General features: G+C 37.6%; 1 protein-coding gene across 1 annotated transcript; it reads left to right on the top strand.

The window, feature by feature from the left end:
* Window positions 1-1,567: 1,567 nt before the first annotated feature.
* Window positions 1,568-14,059, top strand: LOC110374883 (cysteine dioxygenase type 1). Its single transcript, XM_049843791.2, has 7 exons — window positions 1,568-1,881; window positions 4,756-4,852; window positions 5,753-5,902; window positions 8,361-8,507; window positions 12,014-12,312; window positions 13,185-13,354; window positions 13,955-14,059. The coding sequence occupies exons 2-7, from the start codon at window positions 4,761-4,763 to the stop codon at window positions 13,991-13,993; spliced, it is 897 nt and encodes a 298-aa protein (XP_049699748.2). The 5' UTR covers window positions 1,568-1,881; window positions 4,756-4,760; the 3' UTR covers window positions 13,994-14,059.
* The last annotated feature ends 107 nt before the right edge of the window (window positions 14,060-14,166 follow it).

Here is a 14,166-nt window from a genome sequence, read left to right as displayed (position 1 = left end):
AGTCCGATGGGACGGCCATCCGACACCACCGAGAGAGATCAGGCGCAGGACCGACATAAACGTGCTCTCCGATGCACGGGTGTATCATTCAATCCCCACTTTCAGGTTCCGAGCTGCTTTGTGAAAGTTTCTAAAACACACAAAGCGATTTCGGCCCGACTTGGGAATCGAACCCGAGACCTCGTGCAGCTAGGCCAACGAGGCATTTAATTATAAGAATAGTAGATAGAATTAGAGTTACTGAGTGACATCACGGGCGGGTATCTGTTTGGTAAGCTTGTTTTTAGGAGTTTACTCACGTTTCCAGTGTGTGATTTCTAAATAAGTACATAAATAAATACTCTAGATAGAGTTTGAGGAAGATAGGAAGAGAGGAATAGGCTAAAGAATAGGCTTTTTTAGATAGACGTAGAAAACGCTGATATCATAATCCTTATCCTCCGAGCCTTTTCCCCAACTATGTTGGGGTCGGCTTCAGTCTAACCGGACGCAGCTGAGTACCAGTGCTTTACAAGAAGAGACTGCCCTGCCTGACCTCCTCAACCCAGTAACCCGGAAACGCTGATATGAAACGTCAAAATAAAGTATCAAGTCTTGTCACCATGCACATCATTTTCAAGCATATTTTGTCAATAATATATTATCCATCATAATGGTTATCTTTCTTAATTAATCAGTATCAGTGCAGACTTTAAACTTCTACCTAAAATACGTAAATGGTTGTTATAGGTATGTAATTAATTAAATTCACGTGTTTTCTGTTATAACATCAGTTTTATATACTTAATTATTTGCTAATTAAAGTATATAAAAGTTGAAATTCACTGTCCCTTTTTAGGGTTCCGTACCCAAAGGGTAAAATGGGTATTGTTTTCGCACCTCTGTCCGTTCGTCTGTCCGTCCGTCTCATGAACCGGGGTAGTTAGAGAGTTGTTCGCAGATGATGTATATTTGTTGCCGCTATAACAACAAATACTGAAAACTAGAATAAAATAAATATTTTTCTTATACTTCTCTAAATAATGGTACGGAACCCGTCGTGCGCGATTCTGACTCGCACTTGGCCGGTTTTTTTTGAGCTTCCGCATTTCCATCCCGAGGGTCCTACTTCCCACACGTGGATAAAAAAGCTTTATGTTACTGTAATACATAAGCTATACCTATTACTGCCAACTTTCATCAAAGTTAAACCAATGGTTTTAGCGTTCACAACTATGTCGGGATCGGCTTCCAGTTCAACCGGATGTAGCTGAGTACTAATATTCTACAAGGAGCGACTGCCTATCTGATCTCCTCAACCCAGTTACCCGGGCAACCGAATACCCCTTGGTTAGACTGGAGTCAGACTTACTGGCTTCTGACTACTTAAGGTAATCATCTAGTTGATTTTATTAGGCTATGTCTGTGATAGTTTTAAGAGCATTTAAAAATAAAATATATTACCAAAAACGGTTAAAACATACCCTATTTTACACGAAAAAAAATCACGCAAAATTCTTGCAAAACGGACCGTCTACGCGCGCCTTAAAATTGTAACTTTCGCGCGCTTATAACATGCGCGTGCGATCCTACCACGGTATACCAAGTTTGTTCGCGCGAACGATAGCACGCACGATATATTGATTTTAAACATACTTTTATGTTGTTTACTTAAATATTAAAAGTTTAAACTTTCTTTTGACAGTTTGTTTAAATATTTTTTATCTCTTTTTAAAGTGTTTTACAATTGATAAGTATTTTTTTATCTTGTGAAGTGATCAGTTGAAATAAGATTGGATTTTAGTTTCTTTGTCAGTTTTCTGTGTGTATTGAACAGTCTGAATTTGGAAGCCGTTGCGAGTTGCTGTATTTTTTTGCGTTGGTGAATTTTTGTGAAAATAGGTTTGTATTTATTTTTAATCGACTTCAAAAAAAGGAGCTTTTTAACTGGTTTCGAAAAAGGAAGTTCTTTAACCGACTTCGAAATAAAATAGGGTTTTTTAACCGATTTCGAAAAAAAGAGGTTCTCAGTTTGACCTGTATATTTATGTACGTTTGTGAGTCTTCATGCGGAGTTTTCATGCGGTTTTCAGCGTGACTGACTTATTTATTTTTTGCGTTTATCATTATAATTTTACATTTAATTGGTATTATGAAGGAATTGTAACTAAAGCAGTCTAATCAATGTAAGTACATATATGATTGGACTATTATTACTGAAATGAGAAAGAATAATGGCATTAAGTCAGTATAAATATGAAAAAAAAGTCGGTTTGGGGATGCGGGCGAAACCACAGGATATACTTAGCTAGTATAAAAATAATCACGCTTTAGCGTCTATATATTAGCGTATTTAGTGTATAGAGTTATCTCTACTTATACCTCTATAATAAAGAGGCAACATTTTTAAGTTTGTTTGTCTGTTTGTACCATTGAGGCTACGAAACTAAAAAACCGATTTGAAAAAAAATTTCACTGTTGGAAAGCCACACTCTTCCCGAGTAACATAGGCTATATTTTATCCCGGTACGGGCAGTAGTTACCACGGGACGCGAGCGAAACCGCGGGCAACAGCTAGTATAAAATAAATCACGCACAAATCTGGAATTCTTTACAAAAACTAACCAAGTTAGTTGCGTGGTTACAAACTGGATGCAGAACTGGTTAGTGCAGGTTCGATACCCAGTCGATGTAAAGGTAGAGTTTATAACAATATGCTAGTTTATTTACTAACTAGCGACCCGCCCTGGCTTCGCACGGGATAACAGTATTTCCCCACTATTTAGTGTATGTTATCTATACTAATATTATAAAGAGGAAAACTTTGTTTGTTTGTTTGTAATGAATAGGCTCAAAAACTACTGGACAGTTTTTAAAAATTCTTTCACCATTCGAAAGCTATATTATCCACGAGTAACATAGGCTATATTTTATCCCGGTACGAGCAGTAGTTACCACGGGACGCGGGTGAAACCGCGGAAAAACGGCTAGTTATACATATAAGCCTTCCCCTTTAATCACCCTATCTATTAAAAAAACCGCATGACAATCGGTTACGTTCTTTTGAAGATTTAAGCGTACAAAGGGACAGGGATATCGGGACATAGGGACAGAAAAAGCGACTTTGTTTTATACTGTGCAGTGATGATTTGAGGCTTAACCATAGACGCCCGTTTTTCTTAAAACAACTGTAAGTTCACTTTGAATAATGAAAATTCGTAGTAAAGAGTTGTTTAAAAAAAAAAAATACTTAGGCTGCTTTCAAACCAAACTGACAAAATTACTGATCCAATTTAAATGAAATCTGGTATACAGATTAGTGTAGAGCCTGAGAAAAGATGTAGGCTGCTTTTTGCAGGGTCCGGGTGCAGAAGATAGTAAAATATAGATAATACACTAGCCATTTTTCACACCCGCGTCCCGTGGGAACTACTGCCTGTACCGGGATAAAATAGAAAGCCTATGTTACTCGCAGATAATGGTAAAATATTTTTTAATGGGTCCAGTAGTTTTCCAATTTATCCATTACAAATAAACAAAGTTTTCCTATTGACACGACCCCATTTTTGGTATAACAAGCTAAGTATATGATTTCCGCAAAGGAAGTGTTTACTCTATGTATAAAGTTGACCTTATTGCCAACATTCCAGAGACAAGTTATGTAGCTTACCTATAGTACATAACTTAGGTACCTAGTCCTTATAAATAAATCTTTATATAAACAACTATATGCATAATATACGGTTTGTAACTATGCGCAAAACAAAGCAACATCTGGCTGTCATTTGAACATCTTTGACAGTCGTTACGGGTAGTCAGAAGCCAGTAAGTCTGAGTCTGTGGATGTTAGATAGGCAGTTGCTTCTTGTAAAAATACTATTACTCAGCTGCATCACGTTAGACTGGATGCCGACCCCAACGTAATTGGGAAAATTCTGCGGATTTAAGAAAAATCCAAAACTAGGGCTTGTTACGTGATTAAACCTGCAGCTCACTCGATAAGCTGAATAATTCGCGCCTGCGAATAATAAGTTAATTGTCCATAACCGTCTTTAAATAGGATATTAATTCGTTCCATGTTTAATTTCATTTCGATCGGTTCTTCTGTTTTAACGTATAACGTTATAAACAAACGAATTCAGTTAACAATATTAATGTTAGCACCGCCCGCGGATTCAGCCAAAGAATGCCAAATTACTTTTGTTTTGCGATTCCATTGCAAAAGAAACATACAAATTATTCCTAAGGAAAATAGTCAATCATTTCTTTGAAAATAGTCAATCATTTAATCTATAATATTAATTATGAATGACGACAATCTATAACTTTTAATCTAGAGATTATTTTATTTACATTCAACAAAGGTATGGCTTCTTGCTCAGTAACAACCGTATTGAAAGAAACTGAAATTACTTTTCAAGTCATTTTCAAAAACAGCCAAGAGTCTAGAATTTGGTGATTGATACACCCGTGCATCGGAGAGCACGTAAATGTCGGTCCTGCGCCTTATCTCTCTCCGGTGGTGTCGGATTGCCGTCCCATCGCGCTATGAGAGTGAAGGAATAGTGAGTGCACCTGTGTCTGCGCAAATAGTCGTGCACTATAATATGTCCTGCGCAGCTGGCTGATCTCCTTACATGAGAACAGCCGGGACCGACAATCAGTCTGACCGTTATTATATTGTTATAATAAGTTGAGAAATCTCTGTATAAAAACAACGTTTGTTCAGCTGAAGAACAATGTATTAAAATGATAAGTTTGTTTCAATTGTTTCAGCGAATATGGACGTGGAAAATGCCAATTGTAAGATCAAGGTATCACAATGTGCCGATATGGAAGTGCTACCCATTGAGAGACCATTGAAAGTTGATGTGTAAGTATCTTCATTATAATAATACATAGTTCATCATCCTCCGAGCCTTTTTCCCAACTATGTTGGGGTCGGCTTCCAGTCTAACCGGATTCAGCTGAGTACCAGTGCTTTACAAGAAGCGACTGTCTATCTGACCTCCTCAACCCAGTTACCCGGGCAACCCAATACCCCTTGGTTAGACTGGTGTCAGACTTACTGGCTTCTGACTAGGTAAGTACCCGTAACGACTGCCAAGGATGTTCAATGACAGCGGAACCTACAGTTTAACGTGCCATCTGAAACACAGTCATTGTTGTCCAAGATATACTTAGAAAGTACATACAAACTTAGAAAAGTTGCATTGGTACTTGCCTGACCTGGGATCGAACCCGCGCCCTCATACTTGAGAGGTTGGTCCTTAAGGCCGCGTTTCCACTGACGCGGAGCTGGGCGGAGAGGAGCGGAGAAGAGCGGTGAAAGGTGGTCAGTGTTTCCACTGAAGCGGAGCTGGGCGGAGTGGGGCGGAGAGGAGCGATGAAGAGCGGTGAGTGGTCAGTGAGCGGAGCAGAGCGGAGCATACTTTGGAATCGCGCATTTTGCACTTAGTTACACTCAATCTCGGAACCGCCCGCTCCGCACCGCTCCGTACCGCCCCGCTGTCCTCCGCTCTGCACCCCAATGCTCGCTGTCCTCCGCACTGCACCGCCTCGATGTATGAATATTCGCTCAGCTCTGCTCCACCCCGCTCGTACTGTTTCCATTGAAGCGGAGCGGAGATTTCAAGCATAGTCATTGGTCAATTTGTGCACCGCTAAGCTCCTATCCGCCCAGCTCCGCGTCAGTGGAAACGCGGCCTTACCCACTAGGTCACCACGCCTTTTTTGCCACTATATACTATATATTTTACACTATTGTTCACAGAGAAATAACCGGCCTAGACATACTGATACAGGAGCTACACAGGATGTTCTCTCGCGACCACGTCAACGTACAGGATGTTCAGAAAGTGATGCTCGGCTACAAATCTAACCCGAAGGATTGGAGCAAATTCGCCAAGTTTGATCGTTTCCGGTGAGTTATTTGAAAGTAACTTCTTTATTAGTTATACTACAAAAATATGTGCAGAGTTATCTACAAATTTATACAAAAAATATACTTATATAAAAGATGTAGATAAGTATTTACACCAAAAGTAAAAATCATTTAAAAACTCATCGCTGTAGACAGGGAGCATGCTCAACAAGGCTGGCGGCAGCATTGCCACGGTGGATGGCAATGAATGCAATATCCTTAGGTCAGAGGTTTTTGGTCATGCGAAATAAATAAATATTATAATGGCTGTCGTTTGTTTTTTGTTTTTGACGTTCGAAAAGTACTGCTTTTCAGTAAACTTGGAATATACATATCTACTTGATTGTGACCTATGCTTTGCTGTATGAAAAAACTGAGCGGAAAATACGCTAGTGTGAAAAGCTATTATGTACGAAAGTCCTTAGTGTTTAAAATCTAGAGATAAAAAAATTCCACCGTTAATCTTATCTATTAGAATGTTCGTGTGTGGTATATTTTAATGACACTATCTTAGGCTTGTTGATTTTGTCAAAATTAGCTAGAATTTTTGCTAAAGATGCGACCTTGTTTTTATGTTCCCCAAATAACTATTCAATTCTGAAGTTAGCCATTTGAAAAACAAATACGCAAGCATTGAAATGATTAATTATTTTTAGAAATTCAGATATTATGACGCGAATTATATAAAAGATAAATATTTTTTATTTTAAAAAGTCGGACAAAATGTGCTCAAAATGAAAGGATCCGAAACTACTGAAACTGTTTAAAAGATTATTTCACTGTTGGAAAGCTACACTCATCCCGAATAATATACTTAGATAAGTAGCTATATTTTATCCCGGTACGAACAATAGGTCCCACGGAACGCGGGTGTTATCGCGTGAAAACGTCTTGTTATTAGGGTTCCGTACCCAAAGGGTAAAACGGGACACTATTGTTTTCGCTCCTCTGTCCGTCCGTCTGTCCGTCCGTCCGTCTGTCACCAGGCTGTGTCTCATGAACCGTGATAGAGAGTTGAAATTTTCACAGATGATGTATTGCTGTTGCCGCTATAACAACAAATACTGAAAACTAGAATCAAATATATATTTTGGGAGGCTCCCATACAACAAATATGATTTTTTTGCTCATTTTTGATCTAGTACGAAATCTTTCGTGCGCGAGTATTATTATTTTAATATTATCACTTGCGAACCAAAGTATCACAAAACAGCCAAGTATTTGACAACCAACATTGCCCTCCAGTTATCAAAAGAGTTTCTTAAGAATAAATAAATAATTAATACCTGTATTCAGATAAACCTTATCTACATAGCAACTGTTTTGTTGCTAATTGAAGATTTTCTTTATTATTTTAACCATGGAAAGTTTATTCACTACTGTTAGCGTGTAAATATATGATAGTCTTGAGAAGTTAAGCTGCTCTACCGTCAGACAATATTTGGATGGGTGACGGTGATTGAAAAATTGGTTGAAACTGAAAATAACTGGTTTTTATCATATGAATTCTTTATGTATAGTATGTTGGTTTATAAATTCTTTTATATTAGTGATGTCAAAGTCCTGCATAGATATAGGATTTTACAAAGGTTTCACCCGCGTCCCAATTGAGCTACTACCCTTACCCGCATAAAGTAAAGCCTTTGTCACCCGGGGATAGTGGTATCTTTCCAACAGTGAATGATGTTTTCAAATCGGTGCCTACTGTTTCGGAACCTTTAGGAACAAAACTATTTAGCATAGATAGAAAAAACTTCACAATACTTCACATAAATATGTAGTTTTCTACACTTTTTACTATGGGTGATATCAATGAAACCGGTAGAACTACAAATATTATCACCAAATAACAAAAACATTTTACATTTATATGCATAATAATTCCCTCAAGACATGGTTAGAATTGTGAGTAAAGGAAAGCATATTGTACCAAAAATACCATTATCATCTCCCGATCCTTTGCACAACTCATCTTTCTGTCGAACCAGATGCAGCTGAGTACCAGTGCTTTACAAGAAGCGACTGCCTATCTGACCTCCTCAACCCAGTTACCCAGGCAACCCAATACCCCTTGGTAAGACTGGCTTCTTGGTAAGACTGCCAAGGATGTCCAATGACAGCCGGGACCTACATTTTAACGTGCCCACCGAAACATAGAGTCCTTGGTGTTCGAGATATACTTAGAAAGTACATACAAACTTTTTTTGTGATGTGAAATCATCAAATGACTCCTCCCGCTGTGGGTACAGCGTGAGGGGTGTCAGACTTTTACTAAGTAAAACCCGTCATATTCTTTCGTAGACTTTTATGTACTCTTTCGAACAATCCCGCAGCCCGGGCAAGCCTTGGCCCTGCTGGGGTAAGGACACACAAACTTAGAGGAGTTTGCATTGGTACTTGCCTCACCTGGAATCTAATTCACGATTTTATACTAAAACGGCTATTTCTCATATTTCAGCTACACACGTAACCTGGTAGACGCTGGTAACGGTGCCTTCAACATCATGATCCTCTGCTGGGGAGCCGGTCACGCCTCCGCGATCCACGACCATGCTGACTCACACTGCTTTATGAAACTCTTGAGTGGCAGTCTTGAGGAAGTCAGGTAAATACTGCACCATGTAGTTTCTTGCCAATCATCTGCTTAGTTCTCTTTAGAGCAGCCGCACACTTCAAACTAAAACTAAAATGGTTGGTTTTTTGAACGTGAATCAATCAAAGGGTTAAGTCAGTCTGATACTGGCCAAATACCTGATAGTTGTTACGTGCGTATTACCTACCACTATTTCCTGATTTCTATACTGATATTTACGAGCCTGAACAAACTGTTGGCCGACTAAAAGTTTTTAGTGTACTCTTACAGTCTTACAGTTGAAAAAATAATAATTGTAATTTAAATTATTACACACGTAAAACTTAATTCTAAACTCGCCAAACTTTTTCGTTTGATGGCGGGTAGCGATTTGTAGGTACATAACATAACTCCTTGTGTGTTCACGTAGGTATACTTATAAGAAAAACGAACGGAAAATCTGCTGGTGTGAAAAGCGTTCTTTCTGACAAAAACCCACCTCCTAAGTTCTAAGAATGATCTTTCTGGAGCCCTGCTCATTCTAGGGACTTAACATATTCGAATTTTCAATAACAAGCCTTTTAACTCCATTGTCAAATGGGTAAATACCCCCGAGCTTTTATTATTATTATTTAAAACAAGAAACACGTCAATACGAGATAAGTCTGGAAGTTTCTGACAAACATGCCACACCGTCAGACTCCCAGATAAGGGGATGACGAAATAAATAATATCTGTACTTTACACTGCCTTAGCAATAATATTTGTAAATACTAAATATACACTGTAAAGTTACTGTCAAAACAGTTTAATCTTTACAAATAAGGGCAATTAACTGACATTAGTTTTTGTCAAAATAAAGGCTTTTGAATATTTGCGAGATAGTCAGAGATAGCAGAAAATGTTGGTTTAGCAAAGTAGTGTGTTTTTGATAAGTCTAAATATACTTAAGCACTTTCACTTCAATGTACATTGGAGAGCACCCCCAGAAACTTCGCCGATGTTATGGCTAGAAAGAAAAAGCTGTCATAAACTTACCTAGTTCGAAATAGGTAAAAAGAGCTCCAATGTAAAAGTGCGATACCCATTCCCCTACAACAAGAGTTATTTAAAAATAAAATTAAAAAAAAAAAACATGAAGCTCCTAATATAGACCTGCAAAATAAACATTGTTTTTATCCCAAAGACTCCAAACTTTTGAATCCATTTAAAAAATTCTTTCACAATTGGAAAGCTACACTCTTCCCGAGTAACATAGGCTATATTTTATCCCGGTACAGGCAGTAGTTCCCAAGTGAAACCGCGGGGTAACAGCTTGTTTATTTTAAAGCTCTTTATAGATAACACTGGTATTTAACTTTTAGGTAGTAACATGCAATATCTGATGCAACTGAGTCAGGATTTAAGTTTAGATAAGTAACGAGTTCAAAATAATATAAATTATATGGTTAACAAAACAGATAAACATTGCATACTAGGTGTTTCTCGCGGTTCCATCTGCAAGACACGTAATAAAAATATATGGTATTTCAGTTTGGCCCTATTTATCCTCATAAAAGACTTATTTACAAAAAGTTTACATAATAAATAACGCTTAATAACAATTTAAATCCCTGAATATTTTTATTGGCTATTTATTAGGTACTATTCCGCGCACCCGAATATAAAAGTAACCTATAGCCTCTCTTGATAAATGGGCTATCTAAACCTGAACACATTTTTCAAATCGGTCCAATAGTTCCTAGGCTTGGCACGATTAAACGACCGGTACAAACTCAGGACGTACCTACTAACTATTAAGCAATCTGTGCTTATGAGCTTTTTAAAAATAAATAGATTTAAGTTGTATATATAAGTTTATTTTTAAAATTAATGTAAATATTATGTAAATATTATAAAAACCTTTAAAATAGATAACAAAATCATACCATGCTGATTGACGTAAATTCCTTAAAAATAGGATTATTTTAAATAACATAAAATAATCAATGCGTCACTATAATATTGACGTAATCAACGTTTTTTATTATTAAACTTTCTTATCATAACGTCAAATCATAATATAAAGATAAAAAAAATATACCAGTGACCTGACCTCAAAATATGAAAGAAAAAAAGTATTTCAGTTATCATCAAAGAAAAACATTGCTCACGCCTTTATTTATAAAATATAGCAATTAAGTTCATTCAAGTTTTATAAAATAGTCGTTACTGGTAGTCAGATGCCAGAAAGTCTGACAACCAGTCTTACCAAGGGTTCCCCGGGTAACTGGGTTGAGGAGGTCACATAGGCAGTCTCTCCATGTAGCTTAGTAGAGAAAAGGTTAGGCAGATGTGACAAAAACATAACCCTTTTTTATGATGTCCTCCTAGCCGATTATCGGCTACGGCGGCTGTTCTCATGTAAGGAGCTCAGCCAACTGCGCAGGACATAAATTATAGTGCCCATCATTTGCGCACGTGCACTCACTATTCCTTCACTCTCATAGCGCGATGGGACGGCCTTTTCTATACTAATATTATATAGAGGAAACAGTTTTAGTACCCTAATAACTCCGTAACTTACCACTAATTTTACTGTTTACTTTTACTGTTCTAAAGCTACACTCTTCTTGAGTAACATAGGCTATATTTTATCCTGGTACAGGCAGTAGTTCGAACGTGACGCGGGTGAAACCGCGAGAAAACAGCTAGTCACAAATAAAGGTAAAAACTTTCCCAAAACAAAATTCCCAGAGGTCAATTTGTGTAGTTAATAACTCATGAATACCGATAAAGTTATTGTCAACAGAAAACCAGTTAAAACTGCATTTGGACTTTATCTCGTTGAGTCAAAAGCGTCCGTTGTAATCATAAGGGCTGATAACTGGCTCGTATGTAACTGACCTTAACTTGTGTTTTGTTTATTAACTGTAGTATGTTTGTTTCAATATTGGTCTGTTCTGGGAGGTTCTTGAATAGTGACGTAGTCATCATCTCCCGAGCTTTTTCCCAACTACATAAGTATATTGGGGTCGGCTTCCAGTCTAACCGGATGCGGCTGAGTACCAGTGTTTCACAAGGAGCGACTGCCCTATCTGACCTCGTCAACCCGGGTAACCCCTTGGTGAGACTGGTGTCAGACTTACTGACTTCGTTGAAATACAGAATTCGTTGTGATCGAAGCAAATGTACGAGTCAGCTACCTATGTGCCGCATGGAGTAACTGCTTAACTGACCTCCTTAACCCTGTTACCTAAGCTAGAAGACGAGTTGTCAGACTTTCTAGTTTCTGGAAACTTAGAAATAGGTAACTGCAAAAGATATTTTGAAATTACAGCCAAGACTTTCCACTCATCCACGGACCAACCACGCCAAGCATTGCTTAACCTTATGATCGACCGACCCGCGTGTCTCGAGTTCCTTTCTCAATCTTTACATGCGATGTAAACCTCCTTACAAAAATATAATAAAGCGAAACATTTACTTCGCTACCAACAACAATACAAGTTCAAACCAATTACCCAAGTACTAAAACAGAAATAATTACCAATTTCCAGATACGAGTGGCCTGAAAACGTGCAACCGGAAGTGGTCAAGGTTTTAAACAACAACAAATCGCGAAGGAAATGCTGCTCAGAAAGCCAAGACTTACCGGACAGCGTATCCGAACTCACCATAGACCGCCCGGATGACAGCTGTCAAACTGACAGTTGTCAATGTGACAGGTGTCAGAAGCGTGACAGTGACAGTGACAGATGTCAAAATGGGCGGGAATATGAAGAGGGATATGATGTGAGGGATATGAAAGTTAGGGGGAGGACAAGGATGGAGGTTAACGATGTATGTTATATAAATGGTGAGTATGTAGAGTCGAAATATCTTATCTGAATGAAAAAAGAAACGTAACAAAATACAAATTATTACCTCTAAGTATGTACGCGAAAAGTCTGGCCCGTGACCTACCTTCACCGATAAATGGGCTATTTTTCAATGAAATATTATTTCAAATCGATAAATAAAGTTCCAGTTCTTGAGATTAGCTCGTTTGGGCAAATGGAAATACAAACTCTTTATGAAGGTAGTATATTGTATAACGTTAGCTTGTAGATTAAAGGACTTGCACGGAATAAGGTCTTAAGTTTCTTTCACGCCTGTCAGAATTACTGGTGTAACTAATGATAAATTGTATTTGCTGCAGAGCTGTTATTTGCTATTCTACTATTACTAGGTGCTAGTATGGCGAAACTTACTTGGTGTAACATACAAAAGTTGATTAATTAACGACTTTTTAAAAGTCGATAAAAAAGGGTTGAAAATTGTACTTTTTCAGTTTTGTAGGTACAGTACACCAAATATCGCTAGGTTCTTTATTGGGCCAGCAAGTATATTTTTTATATATTCATCATCCTCCGAGCCTTTTTCCCAACTATGTTGGGGTCAGCTTCCAGTCTAACCGAATTCAGCTAAGTACCAGTGCTTTACAAGGAGCGACTGCCTATCTGACCTCCTCAACCCAACCCGGGCAACCCGATACCCCTTGGTTAGACTGCTGTCAGACTTACTGGCTTCTGTCTACCCGTAACGACTGCCAAGGATGTTAACGACTATTAAAAGTCGGTAAAAAAGTGGTTGTTTTTTTTCAGTTTTGTACATTTCGCGTTAGGTTATATTGAACATGCAAGTATTTTTTTATATCATTGATTTTGATATATCTTCTCATCTTTTCAGATGCCCTAGGCCTCCACCGAGTAGAGAACCCGTCTCACGTAGACGGGGCAGTCTCCCTACATCTCTACTGCCCACCGTTTGACAGCTGTCGTGTGTTCGACGCGAGGACAGGCAAACCCACGGAGGTCAAGGTCACATTCTGGTCTATGTATGGCAAGAAGATTAAGAGGGTATGTACCTAAATAAGCATTTTTTTTGTGTTTTTTACCGACTTGTAAAAACGATTTACAATAAAACTATGTACTTAGGTACAATTTCAATAATATACTTAAGTACAACCTTCTCCTAAATCTGTCAAAAACTGCGCTGAAAACCGCATCAAACTATGTATTAAGCCAAACGTGACATAATCGCGGTCAAACATACATACATAGAAATCAAAAGTAAGAACCACCATTTTTAACCAAGTTCAAAAAATGAGGTTCGCAATTTGACCTATGTGTATGTTTATACTCGAGTATTATATTTTGATGAGGTTCTCAGCATAGAATTTGTTAGACACAGCAGAAGTTTCAAGGTATATTATGTGAAGTCGGTTTCATAAAAAAGTTTTTAAATTATTTTTCTTAATGGAGTTATTCGTTTATTTCTGTGTATTTGATGATAAAAAAGGCTAGTTTTTGAACTCACTCTAGGTAGGAACAGTAACTGTAATTTAAATAATACCTATTTCTTTTATATATTTTACGTTCTTTTATTTCCCTTGTCTATAATATTACTCACTTTATAGCCAAATAAAAAATCTAATAGAAATTTCGTTTATTTTTCAGGTTTTGCAAGCAAATGAACCAGCCGACAGTCAGCAGTAGATTTTAAAAACAAATAAAATTAAAACTAAGCATTCCAGTCTAGTATTTTTAATGAAAAATTGTTGATTAATTAGTAGAAAGAGAAAAAATTCTGTTATACGATTATTGTAAATTATATATTTTTACAGTAGAAGCTACGATCCAAAGTAGTTATTTTTTAGAAATATTTTTGG

The sequence above is a fragment of the Helicoverpa armigera genome, chromosome 27 (assembly GCF_030705265.1).
Source record: "Helicoverpa armigera isolate CAAS_96S chromosome 27, ASM3070526v1, whole genome shotgun sequence".
Taxonomy (NCBI): Eukaryota; Metazoa; Arthropoda; class Insecta; order Lepidoptera; family Noctuidae; genus Helicoverpa; species Helicoverpa armigera.
The sequence above is the reverse complement of the archived record's forward strand: the minus strand, read 5'-3'. Positions and strand labels throughout refer to the sequence as shown.

Coding starts and splice junctions, on each gene's coding strand:
- LOC110374883 (XM_049843791.2), top strand. CDS start 4,761: ATGGACGTGGAAAATGCCAATTGTAAGATCAAGGTATCACAATGTGCC. Junction 4,853..5,752: donor AGACCATTGAAAGTTGATGT/GTAAGTATCTTC, acceptor TATTGTTCACAG/AGAAATAACCGGCCTAGACA. Junction 13,355..13,954: donor ATGGCAAGAAGATTAAGAGG/GTATGTACCTAA, acceptor TTTATTTTTCAG/GTTTTGCAAGCAAATGAACC.